Source organism: Epargyreus clarus, unplaced genomic scaffold (genome assembly GCF_041222505.1).
Source record: "Epargyreus clarus isolate Ecla_fem2 unplaced genomic scaffold, WU_Ecla_fem_2.2 ptg000023l, whole genome shotgun sequence".
Taxonomy (NCBI): domain Eukaryota; kingdom Metazoa; phylum Arthropoda; class Insecta; order Lepidoptera; family Hesperiidae; genus Epargyreus; species Epargyreus clarus.
The window spans coordinates 10,684,475-10,703,605 of record NW_027332230.1 but is presented as its reverse complement, the minus strand read 5'-3'; the positions used below and the strand labels follow the sequence as shown (position 1 = coordinate 10,703,605).

General features: G+C 32.9%; 3 protein-coding genes and 1 long non-coding RNA gene across 6 annotated transcripts; 1 reads left to right on the top strand and 3 right to left on the bottom strand.

Annotated features, from left to right (window-relative positions):
• Positions 1 to 226: 226 nt before the first annotated feature.
• Hmt4-20 (Histone methyltransferase 4-20) lies at positions 227 to 5,150 on the top strand. Of its 3 annotated transcripts, none has more exons than XM_073086083.1 (3): positions 227 to 469; positions 788 to 1,117; positions 1,445 to 5,150. In XM_073086083.1, exons 2-3 carry the CDS (start codon positions 797 to 799, stop codon positions 3,212 to 3,214), a joined length of 2,091 nt encoding a protein of 696 aa, XP_072942184.1. In that variant the 5' UTR covers positions 227 to 469; positions 788 to 796; the 3' UTR covers positions 3,215 to 5,150. The 3 variants fall into 3 exon arrangements, with proteins under 3 accessions (XP_072942184.1, XP_072942186.1, XP_072942185.1); XM_073086085.1 differs by lacking the exon at positions 227 to 469 and adding an exon at positions 550 to 670; XM_073086084.1 differs by lacking the exon at positions 227 to 469 and adding an exon at positions 562 to 685.
• On the bottom strand, positions 4,980 to 6,354 carry LOC140751957 (uncharacterized). Its single transcript, XR_012103401.1, has 2 exons — positions 5,693 to 6,354; positions 4,980 to 5,280 (listed from the first exon to the last, which is right to left on the bottom strand). It is a non-coding gene; the product is annotated as an uncharacterized LOC140751957 (long non-coding RNA).
• Positions 6,355 to 6,499: 145 nt separating this feature from the next.
• Positions 6,500 to 8,581, bottom strand: Roc1a (Regulator of cullins 1a). Its single transcript, XM_073086088.1, has 5 exons — positions 8,375 to 8,581; positions 8,228 to 8,255; positions 7,887 to 8,008; positions 7,304 to 7,389; positions 6,500 to 6,883 (listed from the first exon to the last, which is right to left on the bottom strand). Exons 1-5 carry the CDS (start codon positions 8,465 to 8,467, stop codon positions 6,871 to 6,873), a joined length of 342 nt encoding a protein of 113 aa, XP_072942189.1. The 5' UTR covers positions 8,468 to 8,581; the 3' UTR covers positions 6,500 to 6,870.
• An 809-nt stretch (positions 8,582 to 9,390) lies between these two features.
• LOC140751759 (proton channel OtopLc) lies at positions 9,391 to 18,204 on the bottom strand. Its single transcript, XM_073085799.1, has 10 exons — positions 18,023 to 18,204; positions 17,214 to 17,330; positions 16,032 to 16,149; positions 15,658 to 15,742; positions 13,660 to 13,868; positions 11,967 to 12,395; positions 11,207 to 11,416; positions 10,582 to 10,805; positions 9,928 to 10,123; positions 9,391 to 9,576 (listed from the first exon to the last, which is right to left on the bottom strand). The coding sequence occupies exons 1-10, from the start codon at positions 18,115 to 18,117 to the stop codon at positions 9,391 to 9,393; spliced, it is 1,869 nt and encodes a 622-aa protein (XP_072941900.1). The 5' UTR covers positions 18,118 to 18,204.
• Positions 18,205 to 19,131: the final 927 nt, after the last annotated feature.

Here is a 19,131-nt window from a genome sequence, read left to right as displayed (position 1 = left end):
ATTTATTTAATATAAGATCAAAATATAATAAAATTTTGTTTGTAAAGTTCGTCACATACAAAAATATAATTATTAATTAAAGTGAAAAAAAAGTAAATGGGTATTACACTAATTTAAACACATAATTATCTTTCAAATAAAGTTACATAAAGTTATATAAAACAGTAAACCTTTTTTAGTTCAATCATATTAAATGAGCTTCGTAAATGCTAACGTTATGAATGAAGTTCACGAAAACATGGTTGTTTTTCAGCGTTCATTTGAGTTTTTATGAACATCTTAAAAGTAATATAATTTTACTAAAATCCAATGAAATAAAATACAAGACACAATATTAAACTTTTTAAATTCTGTTATGTATACATATATAGAAATAAATAACCTAGCGGTTAGCGTCTGGAAGTGTTATTATGATAGTATAGTTGTTATCAAAAAAGAACATGAATTATAAGTTTAATCAATGATATAAGTAAGTGTTATATTTTGATGAAGATCTTTGCTTTTAGTTTAATTGTAATGACGGACGATTCGTGAAGTGGTTAATGTGAAATTAGTATAAATTTTTGACGTGTCGCTTTTTTGAGTTTCTTGTTCGGCCGCCATGTTTGTCCTTTTATATTTTAGTCATTTATAACTTTTATATGGATGGCTTTTGGTTGTATTCATTCATGTACGATCGAACATAGTATGTTTTAATTATTTCTGGCAACGTTTAATGTATGAATGATGACGTTTTATCATGAATGTTACGCTGTGTTTATGATATGGTTCGCGTCTTTGTTGCTAGGTGTTCAGAATGGTTGTTGGATCAGCTACGTATCCTGGGAGACAAGTGCTCCACAAGATGCAGCCGATGGGCATGACTCCCCGCGAGCTGTCCGAGTACGACGATTTGGCGACAGCCTTGATAGTGGATCCGTATCTTGGTATTACAACACACAAGATGAACATTCGCTACAGACCTCTAAAAACGAACAAAGAAGAGTTAAAAAACATAATAAAAGAGTTCATCCAAACCCAGGACTACACTAAGGCATACGCAAAACTCGCGAATGGTGAATGGATGCCAAGACATTTTAGCAAAAATAAACATCAGCAGAGTAAACTTAGAGAACATGTTAGTATGAATTATTGTTATTTTTATAAACATACAAATTCCTTAATTATTTACTGAAATTAAATTATACTTAACATATTTGGCACCTATAACAATAACTTGTTTGTCCTAGTTAATGTTTTTGTTTTTCATTTAAAAGTCTAATAAGTGTTAAATTTGTATGCATAATAATAACAGTTACATTTATATTACCATAGATAATTAAATTAAATACTACAAATCTGAAATGAATCTTATAAAATACATTTAATTTATTTTACATATTGTATCAAATCAGTAAGTATAATGTTTTTCAAATTTTAAAATCCATAATATATTTTATTTCAGATATACCGTTATTTGAGAGTGTTTGATAAGAAAGCTGGCGTTGTAATAGAACCATGTTATAGGTATTCATTAGAGGGTAGAGTTGGAGCTAAAATTTCAACTACCAAAAAGTTTTTTAAGCATGAAAGAATTGATTTTTTGGTTGGGTGCATTGCTGAAATGACTGAAGAAGAGGAGAAACAGCTTTTACATCCGGGAAAGAATGACTTCTCAGTTATGTACAGTTGTAGGAAAAATTGTGCACAATTATGGCTTGGACCTGCTGCTTATATAAATCACGATTGTAGGCCTACTTGTACATTTGAAGCTACGGACCGTGGCAAAGCCTTTGTACGTGTATTGAGGGACATTGAGGTTGGTGAAGAGATTACTTGCTTTTATGGTGAAGATTTTTTTGGGAATGGTAATTGCTATTGCGAATGTGAGACTTGCGAGAGACGAGGCAAGGGTGCATTTTCGGTAAAAAGTGCACACAATGATGAACAAGCAACACGATATAGATTTAGAGAAACTGACAACAGAATAAATAGGACTAAAGCAAAACAAACACAAAAAAATGTAAATGGTAAAAATCCAGAAAAATCTCAAATAACAAATAGGCGTGTTACTAATATAGTTTCACCATTAAGTATGAAAGAAATGAAACAGAAGGGTTTGACAAAGTATGACGCCGAGTTATTAATAGCCCAGGGTTGCATTGCTGATGTTGTGGATGGGGAGGGGAATAAAGAAAAGCAAGGTAGCAGAGAGTCTTCTGCTTCCAGTCGCGGAGAGCGATTGCGGCGACGGGCTGACAGTGGGCGTGGTGGCAATGGGGTCACTACTCCTACTAATAATTTACCCAATCAAGCTCCAAGTTCTCGTTGCTGTAGTATTACAAGTTCACGAAGTAGTCGAGATTCACATACTGGTATAGTTTTAAGGAGTCATAAGCGTCTTCTTGACAATCAAATTAGCTGTTCCAAAATGAAGAGTAATCCTAAAGGAATAGCCGAAAGTAAAGCTGGCAGAAATCTTAGTATACCCAAAATAGAACCAGATTTACCAAACTCTTCATTAGCTGATAATGCACACTTTAAGGTTCAATCTGCTGATTCACAGGAAGAAATATTTGAACCAAAAGTGGAAGTAGAAAATGTTACTAAATCAGAAATGATACAGTCAGAACTTGAAAGTGATATTACAGAATCTCTACAAGAAACAACTGAACCAACTCCTATAATTACTGTAAAATCAGAAATTTCTGAGAATTCCAACATAGAACCAATAGCAAAACCTGAGTGTGTAAGTGATAATGCATGTTTAAAAAGTGAAGTTTGTGATTTTAGAGAAAATGTTAATCCAAGTGATTCAAAAGATAGTAAAATGACTAAACATCAGAAACATGATGTTACAAGTCGGACTGAAGAACCTAAAAAAGAGTCTGAGTCTGGGCCTCCATGGCTGGTGGACAACTCCAACAAAAGCAGCGAATGTCCATGTACGCCGCCGCGCAGAGGCTTAAAGCTCACTCTGAGAGTGAAGAGAAGCCCTGTTGTTGAGGAAGTGATGGATTGCGGGAGTACAACGGAAGCACCAGAGTATGAAGTGTTGCGGTTAGAGGGCGTTGATCCCGAAACGGCGCGGCGCCTAAAAAAACGGCGGCGATCGAAGGAACGACACCGCAAACACAGTCCTATCCGTCCTCTGCCTCCAATGAAACGCTTAAGATTAATATTCGGCAATGAGAGTCGTACTATCGATTTGCCTACTGCCATTTCGGCAGACTGACAGCCGCAACTACCTTATGGTTATTATATTTCCACCGTTATTATTCAATTATTAGTTTAATTATTGTCACTGACTAGGATTATTTTATCTAGTATTTATTTGCGTGACGTGATGTTTGGATTCGAATATTGTGTGATAGGCGACAGTGTTTAAATGATAATTCCAAGGATATATTTATTAAAAAGAAAAGTAAAAACATTGTTATGTCATTAGCAGAAGCACTTGCCCATTTTTGTGGGATTCATTCATTGTAAAACATTTTAACAAAATTTAGTTAAATACAGTTATGAATATAAAGTGTGATGTTAATTATGTTAATTATTTGGCTGTTTTTTGCCCTTCAATGAACAAAGTAAATAATAACAGAAATTATATTTTATACAATTAGGAAATATTAAAAATCAAGTGTTGCGTTGCTTCCTGAAGACCCATGATAATAGCAAATACGTTTATGTAACTCAATTGAAGTTTTCATAGTAGGTACTTAGTGTATAAATAATTAAATTATATAGTTAAACAAGTCGAAAAGTTGATGAAGAATAAACATACTAAGAAAATTGGCAATGGTATTGCATTGCAGGATTGTGGAGTCCCTGATGCATAAATTGCTGATTTATTGTGTTAAAAGTTATGCTTATGTATTTTTCAAATAGTGCTATCATCAACCTATCTTGCGAGTATTGTATTACCTTAACAGTAACTAGAATTAAGAAATGCAGGCCAGGGTAGGTAAATTTCCTTGTAAATATGCTGAACGTCTTTAATTGTTGCGTTTTTTACCCAGTTACATTTAAGTACTTGCAGTAGCCGATATTTTTATGGGCTCGAAATTATGTGCACATATCAGTTAAACGTTTACGTAATATTCGATTTGAAATGAAATTAATTTTCAATACGAACAGTTTTTATTCTTTGGATTGTGTTACTTCAATGTCTTCTGATGAATACTTAATACGTCGAACAGGTTTGTTTGATTGACCATAAATGATGATTTTATTTATTTTACATTCAAGTAGAACCAGAATGTGAATGATACTGTAGCGGTTTTCGATGTTGATTAAGATGTCGCGAATTAATATGCGGGTTCACGACTGCACGGTGTATTTAATTCTGGCCTAGAAATTCAGAAAGCGGAGCATGTTAGTAGCATGATCAATAAAGAACGATCTCAGTAAAAAGGTTACAATAAAAATTTGTTGCGTCAATGACAAAATCTATGTGATGGATGATAAATTTCTGTAAATATAATTGTTACTGCATAGATTAAAATTTTAAATGTCAAGACATTGTTTCAAAAAATATTTCCATTTAATTTAAAATAAGCAATTATTTTTAATGTTTTCGTGAAGTTCTATACCTTTCGTATGTTCATTTTTAAAACACAATTAACCTGTAGGTAAGTATACGATTAAGTGTACGTTATACTTATGAAATCGTTAAGAGTATAATATGTCCTGGATTAATGTTCTATTGTACTTATAGATATTACATTTACCTATATGTTAGTAAAATGGAATATTAGAAAAATAATGAAATAAACTATGTAATTTGTATATAATATTTTGATTTATTTGTCGCTGGTATTGAGTAGGTACTTATACTGTGATTGCCTTAAAATAGAGTTGATTAAATTTTGCAAAGCGCCAATTTGTATCGTAACAACAGTCATGTGATTTCTAAAGTAGACATTCGATATTGTTTCAAGCGCTTTGCAATGTTAAAAGTTTGTATTTCATCCTCAGATAACCTTGTTATAGTTGTTATCTTTAATTACTATTAGTATATTCTGCAATCCAGATTGTATTATACTCTTAATTGACAATTGGTTTGTAAAGTACCTACATATTTATGTCCTTCTGCTTTTCTGTAAACTGTAAATTACTGTTGTATGCTGTCACATACAGAACAGTTGAGTAAAATGAATACCTAAAACCAACCAGTTTTTTGCTTTTCCCTGGATGTAATCCATATAATGATTTATATTATGTACCATTTTGTTTACAATCATTTCTCCCCGACGTTACATGAGGCACTCCAATGTTAACTCATCCATTTGACCATCAACACTGAAATATTTGAAACAAAAGTAATATCTGGTCTAATTATTAATTTAAATCATATAGAAATAATTGCTTAATGAAATTAAAAATGATCGTTTTACTGAAAAATTATATAACAACGTCAATTAATTTTTAGCAGTTAGTGGCATTCACGTTGGTAGAAATATGCTGCATTTCCCACAAAAAAAAAACATTTTATAAACCCATGTAATATATAGGTATATGTACTGATATTTAGGAAGGGCTTGGAAGGGACTTTGTTGTAACCTGGGTTCGAGTCAAATTATTCGGTGAATAAAAGGGCCTTCTATATTTATTCTATAAGAGGGCTTAAGCCCTTAAGTTCAGCCAGTATACCATTGCTTATAAGGTTCATGGTTGTTCCTTATAATTACACAGATTAGTAAAGATTACTCACTCCTGACAAGAAAATGTAACCAGTTTTGAATTTGTTGAAAATTGAAATTGTAGCTATATCTATTTTCGTGTATGAAAGATATTTAAAAAATGTAGTTTTTAGATCATTTACGAATGAAATGATATTTCTCCGCACTTATTCTTCGATTTCGTGTTTTTGCCCCCACTTAACTGCGCCTGTCGGCATTGTTCCGCGTAAATGACACCATGACAGCCATTAAATGTCTGACAGAATTGTTAGCCGTTTAAGCAATTTAATGCCTCCCTTCAATTACAAGGTGAGATATCTATACTTATCTATGTATAATTATAATAAACTACGAAATACAAATACATAGACTTGTGCGTCCCTAAAATCGAAGTAATTTGTAGGAAAGTTGTATGCACATGTAGACCTTTGTCCTGCCAGGGATTTTTAATCATTTTTTAACAATAGATTGACAAATTTTATAGGACAAAAATAATTCCATTAAATTTCATTTTAGTTCAGATATTTGCCTTGCTACATCCAAAATAGGTGAACGCGTTAAACTATATGTAGAAATACCAGCTAGAGGTAGACAAATTTTGAAAATGGACTCGTGATAATGGATCCAGATAAATTTAATTCATTTAAGTACATTTATTTTCTACCTTTCACAATGTTTTTACTACGCTTTTATATGCTTGACCTGATGTTTGTATGTAACGTAATTTTTGACTCGATTTTTAGTATTGTGAATCATGATTCTGAGCATAACAAATACATATTAATTTAATCGTTCCAAAGAAAAAAATGCTTAGGATGGAAAGAAAAACATTGAACCAGTGAAATCAATATTTTTATTTATGGTGGTTACCTGTTTAGAGCATAGTAGATTGAAATTTATTGCAAACTGCTACATTTGACAATAAACCTAAAATCAATCTGTAAATATTGCATACAATAAGAACCAAGTACTAAAGGCTAGATGTATTTTATATAAACGAAATAATTGGTTTACTATTTTTTTATTGTGGTTACAACTTTTTAAATTACAAGTTTCATGCATGAAATTGAATTAAAAAAAGAATTTGGTAGTGTGAGATTTTATTGCAAACTTAATGCACTATCGATTGACATACTTTGTTTTTGCAAATTTTAATCCCATAGTAATTGGGATATAAATTCAGTACATCTTGATAAGTAATACTGCTGCATTAATGTCCATATCTGTAAAAAAAGAAAAATCATTAGGTATATACTCAACTGCCGCTAATAAAACTACTTAAAGATTCTGAAATTTCAATAGTCAGTTTTAATGCAAAATTTTGAGAGAAAATGAGAAAAAAAGAAAAAATTTGAGAAATTCACATTATTTTATGCACCTTTAGAATTACTATGATATAAATGCAAATACCATGAAACACTAGAAAAATGCATTGAAATTAGGCTTGTTGTCTTCAATTTCGTTTTATTTCAACATTGATCTTCACTTTATTTAAAGTTTACAGTAATAAAAGTCAATATTGCATGGGATAAATTGGCACATACAGTTTTGTACATAGCTATATAGGTTTCACAATTGTTTGCATCTTTCTCATTAAGATTCTAATAAAGGTCCAATATTTTAAACATTATTATTTAACTTACTTCTGGAATTCCCACTCTCTGTTGTCCAAAGGACAAACTTGCCGAGTTTTGAGCCAGCGTGAGATACAGTGGAAGTGGAATGCATGCTGAAATTGAAAAAATATAAATGAAATGGTTTTATAATGTTTTTTTATTGTAACTTATGAGAGTTAAGCCTAAATTGAATTTACTTAAAAATACAATTTTTTCATAATTATGTAGGTTGATCTGGATTTCTTAAAATTAACAACCTCATAAAGTAGCCACTAAAAAAAGTAATTCTATGTGAAACGAAAGCTTTTTATAAGATGTATAATTTGTAATAACTCACATTTAATTCCAATGAATACTGCAGAAGCTGCATTGTGCAGTTTATAACAAAGAAATAATGCAAAGATCTTGCTTTCACAATGCATAAACAATTTTTAACCTTACAACAGTTAAGAATGACTATGACCTGTTTTTGAGGGATATTGTCCCATAGGACCATTTGCAGCTAACCTGTGACCCATAAACTTATACATAAACATAAACTATACTTACTTTTTTGTGGAAATTAGAAATCATTGGGATTATATACAAAAAGTTAGTATCAAATATTTACATTACAGACTCCCCAGGCAACTGTGCACTCTTCACTGGTAGCCGAGGCTTGGTTGGCCTGACACTCGATACACAGGTCCATTATATGGTTGCGGCAGATAGCACAGTTATCCACGACAATGTCTGCAAAAAAAAAAAAAACATTACTAAAAACTGTAATCAAATGGAAATAAAAAGTTGTGATTATTATTAGATATTTCACAATAAGTATTTATATCAAAAATATTCCTATAGTATGGTACAGTTACTATAATATACTATAGTTACATTATTATGACTTGCGGAAGTTCGTTCTTTGTGTAAAACGTTATAGGTTATATTTGAATTAATTTAGGTACATACCCCAAGCCCATAGTGCGACAGCGTTCCACTGGAATAAACGGGGTAATGTTTCAATAACAACAGAAAATCCAACATAAATACGTAGTTTATATTATCAAATTGTCAAACAAAAGTATTGATAGGATGATGATGCGAAAATTTTATTACCTTCTTCACTTCAAATCTCTTCTTATCGCCCTTGCCACTGCTAGAGGAAGCCATTTCAACCTCCTCCTCGTCAACATCCATTGCAGATGCCATATTATTTTCCAAATACCTTATATTTTGTAAATGTAAAATCTTCTAATTTTTATGAAACAGACGAGACAGACAGATTTATGGATTTTCGACACTGACAACTTGTCAGTGACAATGACAACAGACGCAAACCATAAAGCAAAGACAGACAGACGATAATATAATCACAGATTATGTGGGAATATTATGATATATGAATAACTAATATTGTATAGACCACCTTTAAAACGTGTTTTAAGGAAATCAAATGAATTAAAATTAAACTTTTTATGATATTAAATATATTTTAAAATAATTATACAAATTAAAATTATACTGTGTACAAAAAAAATATTGAGGCTATGACCTAATGCCTTAATTCATTTTATTTGCGCACATTTTTTTTAGTGTAGTATATAGAAGCAATAAAACGCAAACTCGCTACGGGCATCTTATTATTAAATGGTCCCTGCGACATCTGCAACCGAAGACGAAGAAATAAAATAGGAATCTTAAGTCGATTAAAGATGCTGTGGTATTTTTGAAGACTTAAAATTATATTTTTTTCTTGGTTTTACCGCATATCTCAAATCGGAAGATACTTTCTTGAGATCACCTTTCAAACGAACACCCCAATTTGTTCTAAAAATTACGGGAAGTAGTTTCTATTAAATAACCATCCCACCAGGTGGACAAGAAGGAAGTGGTAATCTATTTGTGTTTGAGTGGCAATTAGGGGGGATTTTTTTAATCCTATACTCCATGGTACAAAGAATCACGCATGGATGGATTTTTATTAAATACATACCTTAAGTTCATGTATAATAATATAAAAAAATCATACATACATTCAAATATGTAAATAAAATAAGTACCTATGTATTCACTATAATTGTTACGACATAAAGGTTTTTTTATTATTAAAGGTGGTAGTAGAAAAACAATTATTATGCTAAATGACGAGTCTTTAATTCTATATCTTCTACGGCGATGTCTTCTAAATATCTGTTTCTTTTGTACGCGTTCTTCCAAATTTCGTAAAAACAAACCGTTGCCAGAAACCGGTAACAGACTAATAGAGGCACTGATACGTGTGTTATCAGAGTCCACGCCCATACTCCGAAGAACTCCATCTAAAAGTGATTAGATCTATTTAGTACATCAGCAAATACACATGAGCAATACTTAAGCAAAGTTTCAATAAATAAGGTGTAACATAATGGTCTCGATGTGATGATGGAAGTTGAAGGTGGTAGTAGATTCTTTACAGAATATTGAAATGATGGAATTGGTAAGTTCCACTTCAGCGTTCCACATTAAATATTTTTATGTAGGTACATTAATAAATCTTTACAGTAAAATTAAGTTGACACAGAAGGTACTTATATTTTTTGGCCAATTATTTTTATCAGACATATGATTAAAAATGTCATTACATTATTCGGGTTTCCTTATGGTATTTGGCTAGAAATGTTATATTTAACCTGCAGAGGATGAAACTCGGCTCGGGCATTTTTAACCCGATTTAGGAGCCACAGCGCGAAGTTACCAACGAGGAGGAAGGTGACGAGCTGTCGGCCTGGCCTCACGCGGCCGCTGTCACAGCGCCGGGACCACGCGTCCAACACCAGCAGAGTCTGACAGGAGCTCTGTATCACCGCACATAGTGGAGCTATTATCCTGTGCCACAAACGCACATCTATAGGTAAATGATCGGAAAGATGTCGTTGATTATTTAATTAGTTCCTATATAATATACATCCACCTAATCATAAAATAATAATATAGATGTGTCTTAATGAGGGAAGTCTACTGGAATAGGATGTGAATATAGTTGTACCTATAAATAAATAAGTTGTCTCTTAGGAAGTTATGCTAACAAGATTTGGAAGGGCTAAAAGAAGTACTTAATAACCGTTTACATATACCTATAAGTTTACTTTGTTACTCTTTTACTCGTATTTCAATCTAGTAGTAGATAAAAATATTGCAATAAATCGTCAATTTCTAAGTTCATCCGTAAGTACAATAATGAAATATGAATAGGTGCATTTCAGATTTCTCGTAATAATACATTTTTATTTAAGTATGAGTCTATAAAGTTCCTAAGAAATCGTAGCACAATGATTTTAAAATACCTTGTCGCGCGTCTGCTTTCAGGAAATCGCTGAATGAAGAAGCCAGTTCCGATAATTTGGAATAAGTAATAGAGATATACTCCGCATTGTGTTGTGAGGAGGAGCGCATGTTCCAATGGCATCGCAGTTGAGCTGCTCTTCATTGTCATTGAACGCATTCTTTGAATACATGCAGCTGAGCTCAATGTCATTAGTATGAACAGTATCGTTTCCCATATGTTTATCTAATAAATAAATAATATTCTAATAAATATAAGGTAACATTTTATTAGGTAATAATTTTGCTTAAAATATCCTATGTAAAACTTTTATCATTAACTACGTACTCGTATGTAATTTCAATCCGTATGTCGAGACGGGATGAAAAACATTTTTATTAATCTTACCTATTACTATTTATTGAACTTACTTATTTACCGTTTCTATTGAATGTAATTCAGTTTTGTGAATAGCTAAGGCTAAAACTACAATTAAAATTTTCTGATTTTAAACTCGGTAATTTTTAGTGACATTTATCTTGGTAGACTCCTTTTAGACATGGAATAGATGTGTATAATAAGGATATAACATACACCTAGTCGTAGGTATGTATTAAAATATACATAATTAAATGTGCTTTACATACCTGAAGCAGAGCCAGTTCCACGTGCTTGTGGTTTTGAAAGAGTCCATTAAAGAGCATAAGACTAACAATTGTTCCTGCAAGTGCAGCTATCCCAAGGAACAACCCTTTATGAGCACTGCCACAATCAACTGAGAAGTGATTGTTGGATTTCACTCTAGCACAGCATTGCCGCACATCTTTGTTTAGTGATGCCTTTTTTTTCAATACTTTCTGAAACATGAAATTAAAATCGTATTATTATGTTTTTGAAATATTATAGGTCCGATTATAGGTCCTGTTTCTGTCCAAACCTATTAAAACAACAGGCTGTGTTCCACTTTAAAAGGTAAGAGAGACATACTTTTTCGAGGCATTCTACATAGTTTAGTTCTCAAGGGTAGCAGCGCATCTGTGGACTTCGTGACCAACCTAAGGTAGAAAACTAATCATATCTGGGCTGGCTTACAGATGTCCATGGATGGACCTTTGAGCCGACTGCATGCTCCTTTGGTACTGAAATCTTGTATAAAAATATACATAGAGATTATCATAGAACGATTTCTACTTTATATCTGATCACGGGCAGCGGCATAATGTGGAATCCAGGCTCGTGGGGCAAAGGTTAATTTCGATGCCCAGGTAATAAAATAATGATTGATTGATCAGCAAAAACGCAGAAGTTGCGTTTTGATTCGAATTTTAACTTCTAGAGGGCGGATTCAATTTTATACCTCTGGTCTTTTTCTTCTAGATAGAGGCAAGGAGAAATATAAATACTTACCGATCCAGGGACAGTGCAGATATCATTCCAAATGACAACAATTATGACAGAACACAGCAAGCTGTATTCCACTCCACAAGGTCTCAAATAAGGATTCACAGACCTTATTAAAGGAGTTATCATGTCCGAAACATTACAAGTCCAATTTTTTGTCACAGATATATTCTGATATATATCTGAAATATTTGATGTAGATAACGAGGTATTGCTATTGTTGTTTGCTTCTTCTAAAAAGGTAATAACAGTTTGGGTGATGTTACTGTATGTTGGGTCAGTGTATTGGTTAACCGCTGTGTGATTATATGTTATGGTGAGAAAATCGTCTCTAGTTTCTTGGATAACGACGTTAAGCCATTCGCAAACATTTGTAGCGATTAAATGCATTAAACCGAACCTGTCCAGTACGACTCCTCGCATCGGGTCCAGGATCTGTAATCATGATAAAATAAATCTGTTAACGTGATATTGTTCGAATTTTGAAACCACAGTTGCCTAAGTTAAATATGTAATAACTATTATTGTATGTGGCTATTATATAAAAACTATTCAAAATTTATGAGGTATAGGTACATTTGATAAGGTGCCATAAGTTTAGAGACCACAAATTGCTTTGATTTCACATTTTTACATGTTATGAAATACGAACGCATTTTTCTGCCAATTATTACTACGGTTACAATATCTTGATAATTCGATTGAAAAATTACAGAACTTTTAATGCACTTACTAACCTTACAAATACATTTGTCCGCTTTTCGAAATCATAATAACAATGGTCATGCTAAAAATAGCATCAAAATAAAACCAGAAGTAAGTCCAAAGTCCTTAAGTATTTGCCTATTAACACTCATAAAAAGTGTGCTTTATGTATGAAAACTACGTGATTCGTTCATTAGACTTCCGCGGTAGGTACACATGTTTTACGAATGACTATGTACTCGTATGTTATATTAGTGGCGCCAGGTAAGCGGGTTATTAGGGTTGTCCATTGTATGTATTCATTGAACTTCTATTGTACCAGGTGTTAAACCTGCTTAAATATTAAAAGTTTGTCTGACTATGTAGCTAATTGTAGTGTTATAACTTTTAAGTTCATAAACCTGTTGATGTTCGCTATGTCAACAATGATTTAACTATTAACACTTAGCAGACATACAATGCATGCACTTCGCTGAAAATGTAATAATATGACATCAATGACTTGATCTGATGCCTATAACAACACATTATTAAGAAAGATATTCTCAGTGTCGCTCATCGGTTGTTTGATTCATTTTGAAGTACTATTCGCTTTAGTATAGGTAAAGTACTTAAATAAAAGTTTGTTTAAAAACGAATGTACCACGGCGAACTTATCCAGAAATATTGTACCCGTTGTGGGTTCAAACGCTGCTAACGTAATCTTAATTCAATCTGGCCAAATTATTAATAATAATTCGAATTACTAATAATAATTAGAATTATTAATAATGAGATAAGATTTATTAATAATAATTAGAATTATTAATAATTAGATAAGATTTATTAATAATAATTAGAATTATTAATAATTAGAGATTCAAATTGGAGCTTTTTTTTGCCGTCAAAACGAACGACCGACTATGCGTACTTAAAAGACGTTCTAGTTAAAAATACAACCTTTACATCCGTCTATCTGTACGAAGTTTCCAATAAATAAAATGCGACTACTTACGTCAGTGTAAGAGAAAATAAACACAGTCTGAGCGACCATAAACAATATCCTAAGGGTTGGTTTGATTGCGACGATCACTAATTGGCAGTCCCCTGAGAGGTCGAAGTACTCTCCGAATTGCAGGCAGGAGTAAATGATGGAGCCCACGCTGAAGCCAGCTATGCCCATGTGCAAGTAGAAACTACCGTAGCGTGTGCGTTTTGTTTTCTCTGTGGAAATAATCATGAGGAAGAAATTCCACTTAACATAGAATCATCTAATCGTATTATTTTTTTTTCGTTTTCGGGTCTACCCAACAGTTCGGGCAAGAATTTGGATCAAGCTTAATATCTATATTTAACTATTTTATCTGCTTAAACCTGTTTTGTATATTATTTTTGCAGTTTTTTATTAGGTTAATATTGTAAATAATTAAATATCAATTGTCCATTTTCTTGAAAGAATAACTATAAAATAGGGAATATGCATGTGATTTAGATTTGCTTGTTATTTTTTTCCTCGGTACATTACGGTCCTGAAATTACATCTAAACCATTATTTTTTCTTTATTTCGTGTTAAATTGTTTAAAACTTTATTCAAAAATCGTAAATTATGCGCGCGAAATTCAAATTTGCAAAACGCATTCCCATTGGTCGAATCGAAAAATGACGTCACATAGCGTGTTACGATGTTTATCGGCGTCGATATTCAAACTGTTTGAGAGAAAAATTGTTTTTGTCTATATTCCTACAGTGTTATTTATTACCTAGTGCGATTTTTCTAGATAGTATTATTAGGAATAATCAAGAACAATGATTGAAAGTAGTTTTGTCAAAGCACAATCGGAATATTTACCTAAAATATGCAAAATGAATAAACTGTTTTTTATGCATAGGTCAATTCGGAAATATTTAACTGATCATAACTTATTATGTTAATATTCTTTTTTTTTATAATATAGCAGACGAGCATACAGTCCGCCCATGGACATCTGTAATCAACCCCAGATAGGATTAGATATTCCCACTTAAGGTCGACCACAGATGCGCCGCTACCCCTGAGGACTAAGCTGGAACGCCTCGGAAAAGTCTGTCTCCTACTACACCCTTCAATCCGGAACACAGCATCACCTAACACTGCTGTTATTAGGTAGAAATAGGTGTGGCGGTGGTGCCTCCGGAGTCGAACCACAAAGGGTTTTACCACCTTCAACCTATCACCTATCTTCACCTATCTTTATAATATTATAATAGATTATAATGCATTTTGTGTGTTTCAAATGATAGTGTTTGTTGTAGAAGTCGATAAGTACCTAACGAAGTAGATGATCAATGCAATATTTTAAAATCATTTACCTAAAATTATTGTTTGTTACAGTAAATACAAATGTTAATGCGATTTTGGAGATACTATATCTGTTTCCTATAATCTTGCACCACATTTTTCGTATTTTCGCATCTTTTGCAAAAGAAAAAACACTCTATAATGTATGTATAGTACTGGTTTTGCACAATAACTCTAGGAAATATTTATAAAGTGGTTATTTAGCCGTTCCCATGATGTAAATAGCGATGAAACCTGAAAACGTTTAATAATACCTTTATGTGCATACAGTTATCATCAATATTAATACAAATCACGCTACGTGACGTCATTCAAAGAGCGCGTAAAATGGCGGCGTTCAAATATGTCAAATTTTATTGATACTTTAAATAATTTTTAAAAAAATATTTCAAACACTAATAAAACTGTTTATATTTTTTACTATGTTAAAACGATGTGATAAGTGGTTTAAAATAATAAAATAAAAATGTGCATATTCCCTATTATAATTTTAACGTCAATTTCTAATTGAAATTAAATTGAAAATTAGGAATCTTCCCTTAATGTATATTGATAATATTGAATAAAAATATGTAATATATGAGTATAGAGTATAGAGATTTAAGAGCTTTAAGACCCATAGCTGTTATCATGCCCGTATCATAAAATATCATCAATCGTTGAATTTTACGTACCTTTGTTTTTCTTAGCGATCCGGAGGTGGTAGAAGGTATATGCTAAGAACAGCATGCTTACTATGTACAGATACATTGTAAATATCTGAAATATTTCATGCATTATTATCTTCCGTACATAATTACTTTCATATTTCTGCCTCATAACATGTTAAGTGCTACAGTGTTTAGGTTTGAAGGTTAAAGGAGATATACTTTTCCGAAGTGTTCCAGCTTAGTCCTCAGGGGTAGCGGCACATCTGTGTGTCCTCAGGTAAGAATAACCAATCCTATCTGGGGTTAATTACACATGTCCATGAGCGGCAGTAGCCACTTACCATCAGGTGGACGGCATGCTCGTCTGCTACACCTATATTAGAAAAAAAAATACTTACATCAGATGTGATGTTCGTATAGGGGACATTTTGTATCGTGCTTGTTATGGGAAATGCTAACCCTAAAACTATTAACAATTTGGCGTAAAATGCTGATAGGACCACGGTCATTGATTCGCTGAAACAAAATGAACGCCCAATTAATTAGTTTCAAGCTAAATTATAAACTTCCGCTAAATTAGTTTATTGCTAAAATTGTAACAATGCCACGTTGGTGCAATTTAGTAATTGGTTCTAACCGACCATATTGTTGTATTGCAATTGTATTATCTATTTCTTTAATTAGGTTCAATTCACAGTGTTTAGTAACTCAAAAATTCCATAAATAAGTATATATGTCATGTTACTTTTTACGCCTGTATAACAGATATGTGCTGTAGACACACAAATCCATGTCTATAAAACGCCCAGACCTAGAACAGATATAGAATCAGACATAGACATATCCAGACATAGAATCTGAAAGCAACAGATATTTACAGTTTGGCCGGGGATCGAACCTGTTACCCGCTACATGGTAAAGAATAAACATTAACCACTGCGCTTACCTGATCGACGTTATGCATCAAACAGTTTTAGCTAAAGTTGCATGTTTGTTTAACAATAATCTATCAACATAAATTTAATTCCTTAATACGTAAGATAAACTGCGAAATAATCTGAGAGTAAATGAAATAAAACGCTAATACTAATGATGATATGTGAGTTTATGTATCTATCTAAATGCATAAATGTAAAAGTATCTACCTCATCAGATAAAATTGATAACATTTAACTACTGGACGTTTCTCCTGACACAGGGGATGAATGGAACGTATTCCAACACGGTCATCTACTGCGGTGTAGTTGTGGGATTCAAAGAACTATTCATCATCATCAACCATTATTGTCGCACTTCTGCGCACGGGTCTCCTCTCAGAATGAGAAGTTTTAGGCCATAGTATTGGTGGACTTCACATACCTTTGATAACTTTTTCTTTTTTTTAATGGTTTCTCAAGTATGCAGGTTTCCTCACGATGTTTTCCTTCATGGTTTTAGCAAGTGATAATTAATTTCTAATACGCACATAACTTTGAAAAATCAGAGGATCGTGCTTGGGATTTGAACCTCGGACGCCTCGATCAAGAGACCGAGTTTCTTAACGAGTAGGCTTTCACTGCTTGTTTAAAAAAAAGACTTACTCTCCATGTGAAAGTGGATTTCTCTTCGGTGGAGCTTGTGGTAGATATTCGTAGCTGGAACTGTTGCTGCATGGCAGCACAACACTCAGTCTTGGCAGCGAATGTGGCGGGTGTTCACTGGAATCAAATGAGAAATGGCGCTTTTGATATAGGAGTATCACGACGAGCATGCTATTCATCTGCTGATAAGTGGCTACTGCCGCCCATTCACATTTGTAATTAACCCCAAATAAGGTTAGATTCATACCTGAGTTACAGAGGACTAAGCTGGAACGGCTCGGAAAATATGTCTCCCTTACCACACCTTTCGAACCATAACACAGCAGCGTTTAACACTGCTGGTAGAGTAAATATAAGGTAGAAATAGCTGTAGTGGTGGTGCCGCCGGAGTCGAATCGCAAAGGATTCTACCACCTCTCAAATGCTGAATATTTTTATAAAAATCCATACATTAATGACACTCGTTGAATTTTACGTTTATTTTTTTTTTAACAGAGGATGCGGACAGAGAAAACGTCATCTCTTTGTTTCGCTGAATTTTGTTTCAACCGCTAATGTAATTGCTAGTATACTTAAGTAGTATTATTTATAGTCAGAATTTTATATCATGTGAGGCTTGTTTAGAATCAACTCTTTAGTCACGAGGAGTACATACTTTCTGAACATTTACAAGTTCTAGCCTCATAATTTCAATATTGCAGTAGTTTAAGGTAAAAACGGGTTGGTATAGGATTACCTACGAGAGAAGTTGTTTTGTTTGAACGAGCGCTTATCGACTAATAGTGGGTTTAATGAAGCGTCGGACTCACCTTTCATCTTCAGGCACGGCGAGGAGTTCCGATCTCTCCCGCCACTCCTTCGTTGCATTTTGATTGGATTTCTCTTTATTTTTTTTCGCCATCATTAACTCAAGCTGCACGTTTATTAATTGCGGTAATTGACATACCACATGATTGAAAATATTAAAAAAGTGCTTCAGATAAGTCGATTTTTAAACGTCACAGTGCAACTAACTCATCTAATGTGATTAACTGTAGTAAACGTCAATCACTAACTCAGTGCGAAGCGTCAGTACGTGTGTGTAAAGAATTAGTAATTGATAATTTGTACTAAGGCTGCAGGAAATAAGGATGAACGTGTCAAAATTATTGACGACATGATGAAATATTTTTCATATTCAGCATTATATTTACACTATAGTTTAAAAAATAAGATAAGAAGAACAACCCTTATTTTCAACTCTTATTTGCAATAATGATTTTAATAACGTATGCATAACGTATGTAAAATTAAGTTTAAACTGAGGTCCTTCATCGTTACCTAGTTCTATTAGAGGTAGTAATGTAGGTAACTGAGATCAAACTAAATTCGAGCTTTAATCCAATTTGACCTTTGACCTTCTTTGCAGGCTAAATTTACACCATGTTTGCATAGCTATATAAGTAAACGTGCCAAATTTAAGGAGAATAGATTTTTTTACTCTTTTTCTGGGCACCGCGAGACTATGGGATGTAACTTCCTCAGGACCTTCCCTTAACAAAGCTATTATATAGCTGGGTTCATGCTTGTATCTGAATAATAATTAGCTAAATAATTATTATGAGAACCTATCTGGTCAAGATGACGCTTTGTGGTAAGCATGTTCGTGGTAATACGAGCTTAGCTTTTATCAAGGAGTTTAGGGATTTCCCCCGAATTATCACTTAAAGATATTGGTTTCAGTGCTTAAATATCTATAACGCATAAAATTGTAAATTTGTTTTTGAATTAATGTAAAAATTGTATTTCTTTGTTTTTTATAGAGCACCAAACATAGCAAAATGTATTATTTTATTTACAATTAACAAAAAACAATACTAATTTCGGTCGGCAATCATGTTATTTACACATGATTGCCGACCGTAAGCAATATTGTTTT

What these genes read in the sequence shown, in the direction of transcription:
- LOC140751759 (XM_073085799.1), bottom strand. Translation starts at nt 18,117, where the DNA reads ATGATGGCGAAAAAAAATAAAGAGAAATCCAATCAAAATGCAACGAAG. An exon ending in TGGAACTGGCTCTGCTTCAG is followed by an intron (nt 10,806 to 11,206) that starts GTATGTAAAGCA and finishes TTTATTTATTAG; the next exon opens with ATAAACATATGGGAAACGAT. An exon ending in CCGAGTTTCATCCTCTGCAG is followed by an intron (nt 9,577 to 9,927) that starts GTTAAATATAAC and finishes AATCACTTTTAG; the next exon opens with ATGGAGTTCTTCGGAGTATG.
- Roc1a (XM_073086088.1), bottom strand. Translation starts at nt 8,467, where the DNA reads ATGGCATCTGCAATGGATGTTGACGAGGAGGAGGTTGAAATGGCTTCC. An exon ending in AGAGATTTGAAGTGAAGAAG is followed by an intron (nt 8,256 to 8,374) that starts GTAATAAAATTT and finishes CGTTTATTCCAG; the next exon opens with TGGAACGCTGTCGCACTATG. An exon ending in TTGCCTGGGGAGTCTGTAAT is followed by an intron (nt 7,390 to 7,886) that starts GTAAATATTTGA and finishes TTTCAATTTCAG; the next exon opens with CATGCATTCCACTTCCACTG.
- Hmt4-20 (XM_073086083.1), top strand. Translation starts at nt 797, where the DNA reads ATGGTTGTTGGATCAGCTACGTATCCTGGGAGACAAGTGCTCCACAAG. An exon ending in AGAGTAAACTTAGAGAACAT is followed by an intron (nt 1,118 to 1,444) that starts GTTAGTATGAAT and finishes ATTTTATTTCAG; the next exon opens with ATATACCGTTATTTGAGAGT.